At 39.4% G+C, this 15,179-nt stretch overlaps 1 protein-coding gene across 1 annotated transcript in view; it reads left to right on the plus strand.

Annotated features, from left to right (window-relative positions):
- NOX4 (NADPH oxidase 4) overlaps nucleotides 1-15,179 on the plus strand; it is a gene marked incomplete at its 5' end in the record, with an annotated part of 106,273 nt that overhangs the window by 44,070 nt on the left and 47,024 nt on the right. Inside the window, one exon of the mRNA XM_080354742.1 lies at nucleotides 4,639-4,699. Within this exon, the coding sequence (XP_080210868.1) occupies nucleotides 4,639-4,699 (61 nt within the window). The remainder of the gene's footprint in view (nucleotides 1-4,638; nucleotides 4,700-15,179) is intronic.

A 15,179-nucleotide genomic window follows, 5' to 3' on the forward strand; every position in this document is an offset into this window, starting at 1 on the left:
AAAACCGACATATCTCTAAAGATTCTTCACAGTTCTTATAGTCGAGATGTACAGAAGAACTGGAAACTTTCAGAAATTAACTATTTTCTTGCTAGTTTACTGTGGACCCACCCCAACTCCCTGCATCCCAAGGTCTAAAAAGAGTGTTGCACAATATTTCAATAGTATTTAATAACATTAAAATTATTTCAATAAGGTTTGTCCTGTTTCTGCCACAGTTAATTTGCATGCCATAGTATTTTAGTCAAATGAGTGTTGCAAATGGGGTTAATTTCACTCTTCAAAATGCAGAAAGAACTACTGAAAAGCTTACCATTTGTGACCTTTTGTTTAACAAAGTCTAATGCCCCTTCTCATTACAGGCTATTCAAGTTAGTGATTTACCTGTTGGGAAAACATTACTTAAGGAAAAGGAACTAAGAAAAAGCATTTTTTTATTTCAAGATTGGCTAATCTTTACAGTATGTACTCGGGCAGTATACTGCACAATATGGAAAAAACAAAAAACAAAGAGCTGCATGCAGCTCTTGCCATAGTACAGTTAATAGTCACTGGATAGTTTCTTAGGGCTCTCAGATCAGAAGGAGTAGGGGGAAATCCAAGTACTATTTGCCAAAACACATTCTAAAAGCAGTTTTAATTGGTTTTGGTCTCAGCTTCAGAGGGGACATCCTGCATTGCTGAGGCCACTTTGATACACCTTTATTTGACCAAGGCTCATGTACTTACTGTCTTTCTTTCCAATTCAAGAGGGTGTTTCAGCATGTTCTTGACTTCACAGAACATAAACATACATCAGTTTAAATGTGTATATGAGGTGACTGTAAGAAAGATCTTAGAATCATAGAATCATTTCGGTCAGAAGAGACCCTCAAGATCATTGATTCCAACCATTGACCTAACTCAAGCACTGAACCATGTCCCTAAGAACCTCATCTATATGTCACCAGGGATGGTGACTCAGCCACTTCTCTGGGCAGATCTTGAAGCAGTTATTTAGCTGTACAGTGTTTTAAATATGAGTTATGGTAAATTGAAAGTAGAATAGATGATCAGAGACTTAGATATGTAAAATGGACAAGAGTGTCATAATTCACAAGATTATTGATACTGTTTCTCATAAAATCCTCATAAAGTAGTTGGTGAAGTATAGAGTAGATGAATGGGCAGGGAGGTAGGTGGAAAACTGGCTGAATTGATGGGCTGAAAGGATTGTGATCAGTAGCACAAAGTCCAGCTGGCATTGTACCTCAGGGTTCAACAGTGCAAATGAAACAGAACTGGGAAGAGTTGTTGATACACTAGGTGGTTGTGCCACCATTTGAGGGACCTTGAGAGGCTGTAAAAGTGGGCTGACGGTAACCTCCTGAAGATCATGAAAGGGAATTGCCAAATCCTACCTCTGGTAAGGAATGTGTCCACTCCTGGTGGACACCAAGTTGACCACGAGCCAGCAATGTGCTTTTGCAACAAAGAAGGCCAACAGTATCCTGGACTGTATTAGGTAGGGCATTTCCAGCAGGTTCAGGGAGGTGACCCTTCCCCTCTGCTCTGCACTGGTGAGATACATCTGGAGTTCTGTGTCCAGTTCTGGGTTCAAGAGGAACGTGCAGCACAAAGGGCCATGAAGATGATTAAGGAACTGGAGCATCTCTCAGATGATGAGAGGCTGAGAGAGGTGGAACTATTGGAGGAGTGAAGAAGTCTGAGCCAGATTCTTCTCAGTAGCACCCAGTGATGAGACAACACAAACTGAAATACAGGAGATTCCATCTGAACTTAAGGGAAAAAACCCTCTTTCTATGAGGGTGGTACAGGTTGCCTAGAAAGTCTGTGGAGTCTCCATCCTTGGAGATATTCAAAAATCAACTGGACACTGTCCTGGGCTACCTGCTCTTGCAGACCCTGCTTGAGCAGAAGGATTGAAGTAGCCAGTCTCCAGAGGCGTTTTCTAGTCTCAGCTATCCTACAATTCTGTGATTTCATGAAGAAAGTTAAATATATAAGAGGATATTTTCTTTGCACTTCATTACATGTGCCCAGTGGTCTGTTAATAACATGGGAAAGTGTACTCACTTTCGTGATTAAACTTCTGAAAAGCTGTCTTTGAATATCTTCTTAAGTTTCTGGAATATATTCTCTCACAGTCTGGAAAAAGCTACAGTTTGGAAACTAAATTGTGTTTAGAGGGATGAGATAAAATGAGTGTTTTGTGTAGTAAAAGTGTAAATACAATTTTCAAAGTTAAAATTACAAGTTCATAGGAGAGTCTTAAGTAGGAAGAGGCCTCTGGAGGTCATCTGGTTCAAACTTCTGATGCAAGGGCTGTAGATTAGCTTATCTAAGGACCTGTGAAGCTGAATTAGCAAGAGAAATTGCACCATTTCTCTCTCTACTTATTCCATGATGAAGAATATTTTCTTATATCCAGATGAAATTTCTCCTGAAGCAACTTGTGCCTCAGTCTCTTGTTCTGTCACTATGCACGGTACAGAAGAGAGCATCTTCATTTTCTCTCTAACTATTGTTTAGGTATTGGAAGACACTGATCTCCCTGAGCCTTCTCTTCTGTGGGTTACACAAACACATTACCTTTTGACTTCTCTTGTATGTCAAGTTCTCCAATCCTCTCATCATCTTCGTGGCCTTTCACTGGACCATATACACTGTAGATTCTACAGTCTTTCTCTCTCTTGAACTGGGAGTAATTCACTTTGTGCAGCCTAGATGATGGGCATGTTTCTTCTGGTAAGACTTAGCAACACAATAAGATTTTTCCAGAACTCTCTGAGGAACTCTCATGCCCAGTTATAGGTATCAAAGTAGGCTACCCAAAGTCTAAAGAGAAGTAAAACTCTTTGTTATTGGACAATTTTTTTAAGTAGAGCAGAAAGGAGCTAGTCAGAAGGGTAATATGAAATATAACAGATTTGAACCTATTCTGACAGGAGACAATGAGTATTCTGCCATTAACTTTAATGGAAGAAGGGAATGACAGACAACTTTATAGATGTGCTGAACTGGGACTGTGCGTAGTTGGACTAAGAAAATCACTCAACTTCCTGTGAAACACATAGAGGCCTGGGACATCCCAGACTGATGAATAAACTCTGCTAAGGGCTCTTACAAAAGCCCACAAGAGAACAGATCTTTTTGCTGCCATTATGCAACTTTGTAGTGAGGGGCCGCTTACCTGCTCTTGTATGGAGAATTGGTCTTGATACCTTTGTTGGAAGACACTGCAACTAGCCATGGCAAATACTGGCCTTGTGTGAGGTTTGCTTCCCTTTATGCCTTATTTTGGGAGGCTAAGACTTGCTTAAATAATTCTGACTGGAAAGTTTATGTACTAAAATTTATAGGAAAACTTGAATGGTGACAAGGAATTAAATACGAGCCTGTCTAGTAATCAGTACTCTTAACAAGTGGAGTGGCTATCTAGGACATTGTATTTCCTCTTCTAGTTTTGCCAAGATGTAGTGAATACCAACATTTTATCTGTGTCTGCTGCTACATAAGAAGCTGATGGGAACTGATCCTTAGTCTTGAGGCCAATGGTTTCCCACTTCACTACAGACTATTTTGGGAACATTAATGACAATGGTCCAGAACAGAGCCAAGAAGTGTCCTCACAAACATTGTGTATGATTGAGTATTTGGTGCTTGGATTCTACCTGGACCTCTTTTATTTATAGTATAGATGTGCTCCTTTAATTTAACCACTCTCCTCAGAATTTGTATTGGTCTGTAGCAGTAGAAAAAAGAAAGACAGGAGTGTCATCTGTTGGATGTTGGATTTATGATGGAGCTTGGATCAGTCATTAACAGGTTCTAAGAAAGGCGTCAAAACTCAGTAGTAATATTTTCTATCAAAAAGAAACCAAAGGTGTTGGTTTATAGAAGGAAAGTGAAGAATCATTTTTTGAGGGATAGTTGCTCGTCCTGTTTATGTGTGAAACATTTGGTGTTTTTAGATACTGTGGTGTGGATAAAACTGTAAATAATATCATTCCTCTCTTCATGGTCACAAGTAAGTAGCCCTGAGGTGAGGACCTAAGTGCAGAGTGAGAGATTGGTGGCTGCAAAGTGATTTTTATGATGTGCCATGCAGTCTGGTGTTTTCCTTTTCAAACTCTAAGCTCTTGTGAAGTGCAGCAAAATCTGGCTTTCATTTGGAAGAAAGCATCAGTTGAGTGAGAATGACTGGCTCAAAAACATGTGCCCTGACATTCAAGAACCAGAAGTCTCTTAAATGCCTTGATTTAGGAGTGAATGGGGTAGTTCCTGTTTTTTTTAATGTGTCAATAGCAGAGGGAGTATTTCTGTATTGTATCCTCAGTTGGTACCATTGCTGAGTAATGCTTAGTCAAGTGGCTGTTCCAAATCCCACTCCCAGATGAGCCCATCACAAACTCCTCTGTGATTAGAAGAAAGGGTTAAGACTGAGTGTAGACCAGCTATGCTCAGCTTCCTGAACTCTACTGATGCTACACTTGCTTTTTAAAAGGTATAGCTGCTGGTATAGCTGGTCAGGAATGACCTATTTACACCAGGTTCTGTCTTAACAACTGTACTTTGAATGATTTTGTTATTTTTTTGTTAATCAGAAGTGGTCCTTAATATATTTAATATTTTTAGTGCCCTACAGATACCAAAGCAACGTTTGGGGTCCACCTTAAAGTAGTAGGAGACTGGACAGGTATGTAGAAAAACAATTCCTTTTCAGAAACAAATACCTTTACTTGAACTGTTATCCCTTTCCAGCTTCAGCTCAATTATACCTTGATTGTGGGGTATTCTTACTAGAGATTGTACATGCTTGTTTTCCCAAAGTTGTTTTTATTACGTTATTGATGCAACTCCTGCCTTATTCAGATGAATATCTCTCCAGATTACATGTTTTTCCAGCTATTAATACTAACATCTTCTGATTGCAATGTAATAATTTTCAGCGTTCCTCAGTTTCTGCCTCTTATTTTTTGGTAGCCTGCTGCCCTTGTGCAGTTGCAGTGCCTCTGTGCGTGGTAGTGTCTGCAGAAATGCTGAAATGTGCAGCTCCTAGATAAGGGGATTTTGATGCCAGCAGTTTGGATGGCTGCCAGGTTAATTAATGCCTATGGTACACTGAGATTACAGGTTGCTTTCATGTTCTTCCATGCTCTTCCATTACTCTTTGAATGTCCTCCAGACCAGGGGTGTAAGCCAGGATTCCCCACAGAGGAGAATAGTAATTTGCTTCTCCCTGTGACAGTTGTATTCTCAAGTGATAGTTGTCATTATTCCTTGTCGGCTGACTTTCTTCTTGCTTAGCATAGCATTTCCTTGTAAGGAAGACAAATACACAACACTATCGTGTTCATTTCTTATGAAGAAATGTTTTCCGTGTTAATTTGTATCAGCTTGTGTTTTTGTGGAACTGAGTCAGTTGAGCTTGTTGCCCTAAAAGGGATTAGACCAATTCAGGGAGGATAAATCCATCAATGTCTGTTGAACTTGTTGATCCAGCAGCATACATGGCTGTGGAAGCTGCTGAAACTTTAATAAGAAAGGTTGGGAGCGCAATACCACATGCACATATTCTCCATAATCACCCTGATTTTCTTTTTCTGCTTGAAATATGGGCCTAGTTAGCCTCTGGTCTCCCCCAGTATGATGCCTCTTACTGTTAAGTTTCATTCCTACCTGGGAGAGGGCAGTAAGCTATTGGGATAAGTGGGGTGGAGAAATGCTAAATGAGTTTGCCAAAAAAAGTGGCATCTTTGAAGTTTCCTGATTGCCTCTGTGGTGTGAATTACTCTGTGTTAGCGTTTAAATGTCATTCTCCCAACTCCGTATATATATTCTCCACTGAGAGGCAAGTCTGTCTAGGTAGGACTGTGAGAGATTGAGGACACTATCACATTACAGAGACCATTTGTGGTCTGAGTTTTGCTCAACAGGGATATCTCTCTTGGGGTCAAATGTGCTGTCAAGAAGCAGGCAGTTTACTCAAGCCCTTTATGCCACAACTGTATCGTGGAGCCCTGTTCTCACTCAGTCCCTTAAGCACTGTGGCTATTAATGGTCTCTAATCCGCTGACTGAGGGAGGATTATTATATTTGCCATGTTCCTTATAATCTTTCTTAATGGCTGCTTCTGCAGCCAGGATATTGGGCTGGAAGAGTTTTTATGAGACATACTGTCATTTGAGCTCTTTTCATGACCTGTTCTTTCAGGCTTTATCCTATTTATTCACATTCTCTTTTTTTATCACGTTTTCACATCCCTGACAGATTATGCCTGACACCAAAGAGAGTTAACAATTTCTTTCAGAAAACTTAATTACAAGCCTAAATTAAAAAGGATGCAAGAAAAGTGCAGATATGCTGTGAAATGCAAAGAAGAACTGGTTAGTTTGAGACATTTTTATTTGTGCTGGCTTCAGCTTCTGCTGCCTGCACTTGGGAGATGTGAAGGAACAATTTTCTGCCATTAGCTGCAAGGACTTGAGGGAGATACCACTGCTGGCAAAATAATTCTGCAAGTTATGTTTTGGGTCAAGTCTCTGACACCAAGTCTTATGTTTTGCAAATTTAATAGAATACCTCATGGCCTTAGTGACTTTGTTTTGTAGGTTGGAAAAGCAATGCATGTCAAGAGAAAAGATAAGGGGTAATAGAATTGTCAGCTCCTGATGAGAGGTTGCTGTTATCAGAAAGTAATTTGTTGTCCATATCCCAGTGCATATAATTTTAGATCTCCAATAGAAGAAGCTGCAAGAACTGGCTTCTGAAAAAGACAGCCACTCTAGAAATAGTTGTTTGCATAGGAGCATGTATTTATTAGATTTTCAGGCAATACTTTTATTTGCTTTTTAAAGCAGTTATTTGAATAATGAAAAACATAGGACAGAAAAAGTAGGGAAGAGAGGAAGAAACCTCAGAAACAGTAGCTCTGAGACCTTTGCACATAAAACAGCAATCCAGGCCCCTAAGTGATGTATTTCTTGCTCCATTGAAATCAAATGGTGCTATCTGAGCTTAGAATTGCTGAGAACATGCCCTTGTCAGAAGCAGATTTGGATAAAGGCACAACATTCCCTCCCATTATGTAGGCAGCAGCATCCTTTAGATAAATTTCCAATACAAATCTGAGCTCTTTTCTGTCTCATCTGTGTTGTGGTAGTATTAATAACTGTGTTGCGCTTAGATTTCATGTTCATCACAGAAAACAGAGACACATAGGCATGGGTATTGCTGTAATGTGCCCACAGATGGCTGTGTAGCAGATACTTTCACTGGAAATACTTCCCTTGGCTCCCTTTGTAGACCTCTGACCTGTTCATGTATTTAGTTTAGGACGAGGTGAGCCAGGCCCCAATCATGGCTTTTTCTCTTCATTATAAAGAGAGTCTATATATATATGTTACTACGTCAGAGATAGCTAGTTTAGTTAATTGACAATTAGTTGTGATTTTTCCCATGTAAAGGTCCTTAACATGATTTTTCCATCTTTTGCCATGTGCACTGGGTATTGTGAATAGTGAAATAGCTGTTACAGACCTCTCTATAAGGTATGGCTTTGTGATAATGTAATTACTGTCCTTGTGCTGACATGTAACTACCTAAGTCAGCACCTATTGTATTAACAAAACATTTTGTGGCATTGTGGTGGTTCTTACTATTAATGCAATTATGTCATCATATTACAGATGTGGAACCTGTGGCTGTAAACCACAGCTTGATTAGGATGTCATAACTTAGACACCTAAGTTACAATGGGTTTACAGTGGCTGATCTGTGGTAATTGCAAACATTAAGCCCTGCTGGTTGGGTTAGCCCTGTGGCTCAGTGCCAAGTCATAGAATCATAGAATCACTTCAGTTGAAAAAGAGCCTCAGGATCATTGAGTCCAACCTTAAGCTAACCTAACTCTAGCACTAAACCATGTCCCTAAGAACCTCATCTAAACACCTTTTAAACACCTCCAGAGGTGGTGACTCCACCACTTCCCCAGGCAGCCTGTTCCAATGCCTGATAACCCTTTCCATGAAGAATTTTTTCCTAATATCCAATCTAAACCTCCAAGTCAGCCTGTCTTTCTCTGAGGCTGCCTTGCAGTTACTGCTGCTGAGCTGGTGGATGGCAACTTTAAATCCTACAGTGACACTGAACTCCCTGTGATGGCTTGTGCACAACTCGGAACAGTGAGATCTGTGGATTAGTTATTCATAATTAGCTGATCTTTTTACTAGCCTCTACTCTATACACACTTATTTTGTTCTGCTTCTCTCGTATCTCTGTAGTCACCTGTTTCTTCTTCAGCTTTGAAAAAATTGTTGGCTTAGTATTTACAAAAGGGTGTTTTGCAAGTTTTTTTGTCCCGCTTTGTCCTCAATGTTTTCATCTATCAGCCTTATGCTTCCTCTGTCCTTGCTGCTGCCTCAAGCCCTGCTGCTTGTTTAGTTTTTAAGCTGACATTTCATCTGGCACCTCCAGAGGGAAAAACAGAGGCCAGAGGCCATGCCTGGTGTCCAGCCACTTGACAGCAGTGAAAAAAACCACAGCAGTTTATCAGGACAATGTGTCTCATTCACTACACAAACTTCAGGGTGTGAGACAGAAAGTGATATTGATGATGTCAAAATAATAGACTTCTGAAGCCATACGGCATGTTTTCATGGAAAACAAATACACAACACTTCAAGGTGTTAAGGTGAACTGCATGCCTTAAGGCAATAAAACACTGCTGTTATGTTGCAGTGTGTTGCTGGTACAAATTGATGTGGGACCGTGTTTACATTGCTGCTGTCTGTGCTCTATGGGAGTTTTTATCTTGCAGTGACATCATCCTGCTGTGTAGTTGCGTATAATCCTGCAGACATTCACAAGACCTGTCTGCCATTGTGAACAGTGTAGTATTTATTGTGGGGATGCCATAGGAGCACTTTAATACCACCCTTTGAATCCGAGACCTTTGGCCTAGAGGTTACTAAATGTCATGGCAGCAGGAGGTGGTGACATGTGTGGGAACTCTGCAGCTAGAACCAGAACAGATAGATCACAGGGTACCAATCTGCATCACCCTGGTAAACTCTAGGTTTCATCAGAAAATACCTATCTTTGCTTAATTCTTCCCGTTAGAGATGAGAGGATACACACAGTCACCAGGTCATTTAGGTACTGAGTCTCTTATTTTGAACCTGGCTTGGTATGATGTGATTTTTTGTCAGATATTGCCACAGTCAGTTTTCTGGAAGGTCCAGATTTGGAGCAGGAAGCTTCAGGGAAAGAGAAAAAAAAAAGGGGCAAAACATTTTTCAGTTAAAAACAATAATTTTCCAGAACATGGCAAATTTATGAAAACATGTATCTTGCTTAACTCCCTACGGACTAAAACCTGAGACAGCAAGAAGTAAACACCCCAGATTCCTTGTTTTTCAACAGAAAAAAATTGAAGGCAGTTGTTACAATTTTGGAAGCTGACTAAGGTTTTTTTTCATGCTCAGCAGAAGTATGAGCTCACATTCTAAGGGGCTCTTTAGAGAAGATTGATCTAAACTTGCTGGGCTGGAAGGGTTTGTCAAATTGTTTAGGAGTATGTACGTGACCTTGTTAAGCTCTTGCAGCTCCTGGTTTATAGAAAGCCTGAAGCACCCCAGGGCTTGCTGTGCATTGCTGCACTCAGCTGGAGTTTATCAGCAAGTGTAGGAGCTAGCAAAGAAGCAATATTTTATTTTCAGTAACCCCAGGGACGGTTTCAGACATATTAAAGTAATGGATCATTCAGTCAGTATCTACTATATTCTTAGTAGATTTTGGTTCACACTGGAAGAATGTGTGAAGCAGAAGATGACAAGAAGGAATAATAACACTACAAAGTCTGCCCACAGGGTGTGACAAGGTTGTCTCAGGATCACTGTAACTGCTACTGGGTTTCTTTAAAAATATTTAGTCATTGGTGATGAAGATTTGATCAACTCTTGCTTTTACCTCAAGCTCTGTTTGATTTAGGCCTTCTGCATTCCATAGTAACATGTATTTTGTTGTGTTTAGTTATTCCATGAGATTCCTGGCAGGCAGTAAAGGCGTTAATGATGTGGTACTGTAAGTTGTTCCAGAAAAAATCGATGTGTGGTTTTGGAAGTAGAAGACAGAGATGGAATAGATGTTATTTTCCCCTGTTGGATTTTATTACTACTGATTTTTACATTGTCAGTGAATCCTACTTACACTTCTGAGGGAGATATCAGAATATAGTGCTAAAAAGGTTTAATTGTGTTTCTTTATTATATAATATGACATTAGTAGTAAGAGTAATACTGTTACATTACTGGGAGGTTAAAACGCCTTAACAATATAATTAGCCAAAGTGTGCCATAAGAAATACTTGTTTTATTCTTAATTGCCGTTAACATTCATTAATTACTAGATTTATGAATGCAAACAATCTCAGTAAAAGACAAAATGAAGAGAATGGAGAAAAGGAAAGAGAACATATTTAGCTTCCTGGCTTGATGCTGAAAGCTCCTTTGCTCTTTTTAAAGAATTAATGCTGAAGATGAACACGTCTGAATTTTTGACTCTAGACCTGGATTGGTTTACATTAGTTAAACTCCAGCTGACTTACTGTCAGAAAGAGTATAATTTCAGTCAACTCCCATTTGAACAGTTGATGAGTTTTACCTCTACAGGGAAAAAGAGGTTTTAGGTTAGAAAGTTGTCTTGGAAGAAATTTTCTCCTCTGGAGGAGGAGTTCTTGCTTCAAGCATCGAGTCATTTGTAGTCTTCCACCTTTTGCGTATCCCAGTCTCTTCTTAATCATGTAATAATTACAGAAAATTATATGGCTGAGTGATGTAAGTTATTTTTATCCTTGGACGTAATACACAAAGGATATGTGGACCTTGCTGTAGTTAAGAACCGATACAAGAATACAAGGTTGAAGCATTCCTTGTTCTGCCTCAGATGTTTTAAGTACCTTTATGAACTACAGGAATTAAGCCTGTGGAGCACATTAGCATGTATCAGCTGATGGGATCTAAATTAATTTAGTGAAAACAGCAAAAGGTACTTTGGAAATAGAGTCACAAGATAAAAGGCGCCAGGACATGTATTTCGGTGGGTGTCCAGGCAACTTTCTGTATTTGCAATTACTATTTATATGCTGTGTTTGCCTATTGAAGAAGGCAGAGTTACTGTTCTGGAGTTACCTGTGATTTACCCAATTGTGGCTTAGTTTCACCATTTTTCTGTTAATATTTACCTATGGATGCTTAGAAAACTCCCATTCTTTTACTTTCTGTGCAGAGGAACACAGTTGTTTCAAGCAATGAATATACAAAGTCTCACTGGACTTTCGGGTTCCTTTGTGTAAGCACCTTAAACAATCTCAGGTGCATGATGGTTTCCAGAGGAATAGGAGAGTTCACATCAAAATGCCAGCTCTTCATGCATGCCTACGTGTCCCTGGGAGAAACAGTGGACTCCTTGAGATGACATTCAAATTTTGTTGAAGAATCCCTACCAAAACATCTTGCTTTGCTCCCAGTTCAATGAAACTTTTCCCTCAGGGACGGAAAGAAAACAGAGACACACTTCAGACTTGGAATTATGAGTTACCACAATTTAACTAACAATCGCAAGCTAAAATATCTTAAAAGTAGATTTGGAAGGTTTCTTTTTGGAATATTTTTTATTTTTTTTTGTAAAAATTCTCTAGTTTTTAGGAAAAAAAGATCGGATTTTGAACATTAAAAAAATAGGGAAAACTTCTGTAGACACTGTTGATATATATAAACTTTATAATCAGAATGGACAGTTATCTTTATGCACTCCCAACTTCCTCATGATGGTTTAGAATTTCTTAGAATAATTTCTATATAGAAGTTTACATAAGTCAAACCCAAACCTTGGGGTTTAATGAGTCTGCAGATTTTTCAACTTCAACCTTTGGATGTCCATGGGCTCTTTAGGTGTTGTTTGTGCGAATTAAGCTCATCTTTTTGATGATGTCATAGTTTAGTGTTTTTTCCTTTTTTTTTTTTTTTCACCTTTCCTCCTTCATTTCAGGGCAAGAACCACCACTGCAAAATGTGTGTGTGTGCATTTTTGTTGTTGCCTCTTTGTGTGCAAATACTTACAGAAATTGAGTGTGGCACCTTTGAACCTTCTGTTTGGTTGATCTGTTGTGCTAAGTCCAGGTTTTGAGACCTTGCATTTGTCTGGCTCTTTGCTTTCTGCACCTCCTCCACTAATGTTCCTTTCAAATACAGAAGTGGGATTGCTTTACATTGATTTGGCCTGTGGTATGATTTGAAGTCTAGATCTCTTTTGCCATAAAGACCACCAGAAGTGGTGCTTGCTGGGACATTCAGAAGACTATCTGTCATGCTACCTTGTATTGTTCCTTGGTCTCGCCTACCTGTCTGCTTAATTCTACAGGTGCCTTGTCTAAGCTTGGACATTATTTACTTGGAATTTGTTCTGTGCTCAGCACGGGACAGTCATAATGCTTAATTAAAACTCCCAAAACATCGCACATGTCATCAGGATCAAAAAAACATGATCAAATGACATTTTCACCCTATTTACATATGTAATATTGTATAGTTCCTTGCTGGCATGATATTAGTGCTGAAGCTATCCTGTCTCCTTTATTGCAATAATTTTTTCTCCTTCATTCTGTAAGTGTATTTACCCACTACTTTTGCCAGCTGCAAGTCATGGAATCATAGAACAGTTTGGAAGGGACTTTCAAAGGTCATCTAATCCAACCCCCCTTCAAAGAGCAGGGACATCTTCAACCAGATCTGGTTGCTCAGAGCCTCGTCCAGCCTGATCTTGAATGTTTCCAGGGATGGGGCATCCTTACCCCAAATTTTTTACTTCCTTGAAACAGCAACTGGTCATTCCAAAATCTCTTTCTATTCCAAGATTCATTAAAATAAGTGAAGCAAATGCTGCACCCCAAATTTTAGCACTATTTTCCTATGGCCCCTTCCAGCCTAGCTTTCCATTCATGTGCCACACACAACTTTGTGTTGCTCCATCCAGTCCTTTGACTTCTGTTTACATGTTGTTTCTCTGATTCATCAAGCTCTAGCTGGAAAATTTTTGTTTTTCTGTAAGGAAATACAGTCTCTTATCCACAAATTCTTGAGGGGCAACTTGTAGCTACAGCTCTTTTCTGCCCCAGTCCTCCCCTGAAAATCTGTCCCATTAAATCATAAAGGTTATTAAAAACGTAATCTGTCACCATATGGGTATCGACTGCAAAAATAGGATCCCTGTGGAAAAAAAAGATTACATGACAGCTGCAGAAGTGTTGTACTGTAGTCCTGTGTTTTAGTATAGTCCAGTACTGGACTATGAACCTAGTGATCGTATACCTCAAAAAGGTTGATACCGCAGTGCAGAACACAGATGTGGGAGCAAGTTCCTAATGGGAATGGAGTCAAACTGCCAGGGCAATCCATTTTTTAATATAAAGGCATTGTTTTGTGAGTGTCAGTTGACTAAATTAATTTTTAATTAAAACTCAATTTTAAAATTTTTATCAGGCTTTGAAATTCCCAAAGAAAGCAAGGCAGAAATGCCGTAAATACTCTATAAAGTTTAAGATGCTGCAAGGTAAATTAATTGCTAGAGTGCGTCCAAATTTTGAGTGAAATTTGGAACGGTGGTTGCTACGTGCAGAACGTGGCATTTCTTAATGAGACAGATGTCTCAATTATCTCCGTATTAACTAAATTCCTGTGAGGAGAGACTGTAGGAGAGAATTTTTAGGCTGGAAATCACTTTCCAAAATGTGAATAGGGTTGCAGCCTTGCCCATTGTGCTATGCGAAGCAGAGTCTGCCGTGATTGCAATAAATGGCACTTTGGAATGAAGGGCAGCAGCTGATGGGCTGGGTGCAGCATGTATTTTGTTTCACTGACATTATAATCCATATTTTGGCGGCTCAGGCATGTTCTTGTTCTTTCTCTTTTTCTTTATTTAAAGCACTTTTTTTTCTCAGAATGGACATCAAGTGACCGAGCTTCTTTCCAAAAGGATATGATACTTCTTGTTTATATAGTTTGTGACACTTGTAGCAGATACGACCAAAGTACACTAAAATGAAGTAATCCATGAGAGGCAAGTTTTGCAGGGAGAGGTAGTATCTTTTGTTAGAGCGACTGAAACAGAAGAAAGAAAATAACAGGCACTCTTTCAGGCATGCAATGCCTTTAGTGGGTTTGACAAAGAGGCAACAAAGTCAAAGTAAAGAGCAGGGAATGAGAATTTTATCCTTAAGAAATATAAACAATAAAATTGCTTGGTAAATGAATAGAAGATGCCCTTTCCATCCGTCCAGCCCCCAGTTTGTTGGTTTTTTTGGTTTTTTTTTAAGTTGATTTACCTTTTACATGAGAAATGTTTATTTCTCAGAAGTTAATATGGTCAAAAATACTGTCTGAAAGCCAAAAATATCACTTGTAAATGCTCGCCCCACTGCCTCTTAGGATTTGCATGTCTCTGGCTTGCTTTATCTTCTTTTGGCTAGGTTCCCAGTTTAGGGTGTATTTGCCATAATATGCTGTGGTCTCACTCTCTCCTGGAGAGAAAAAGCACTTGAATCAAAACAGATACAGCCCAGCTGGCAACTAACTGGGAAAAGAGATGGGCATGCGAGAGAACACCACTGTGACTTGCACGAAGTGCTGCTCTTTATTTATATATACGTGTCCACACACATCGCTAAACTTTCAGGATTTGAGTGTGTTTTTTACCTTTTTTTTTTTTTTAATCCTAAAATCTCAGAATCCTATGTAAAACAGGTTTTGATTTAAAGTGTTTGACCATCCAGAGACAGCAAAATTTAGGTAGTGCTTTATGCAAAGCATCACTGTGTTTTTAGTAATTTGAAAGGACCCTGTCCTGTATGTAGAAGCTGATAAACAGTGGGTGGCTGCTTGGATTTGTAACTTACCTGACAAGAGAAAATTTCAAGTTAGGCTGCAATAAATACAATGACTGTGAGTAAGAGAGAATGCTTCTCTGCTGGGGAGAGAGCCTGGAAGGTCTATGCATCCAGATATGCACATTTGTGTTTTTATGTATGTTGAACGAGAGGGTACTCAGTGGAGGGTGGCATTTACCAAGGGCATTTTTCTGTGTTAAAGAGGGATTTTGGGGAGAGGAAGAGTTTCAGAGAT

This window comes from Nesoenas mayeri, assembly GCF_963082525.1.
Source record: "Nesoenas mayeri genome assembly, chromosome: 1".
In the NCBI taxonomy this organism is placed as follows: Eukaryota; Metazoa; Chordata; class Aves; order Columbiformes; family Columbidae; genus Nesoenas; species Nesoenas mayeri.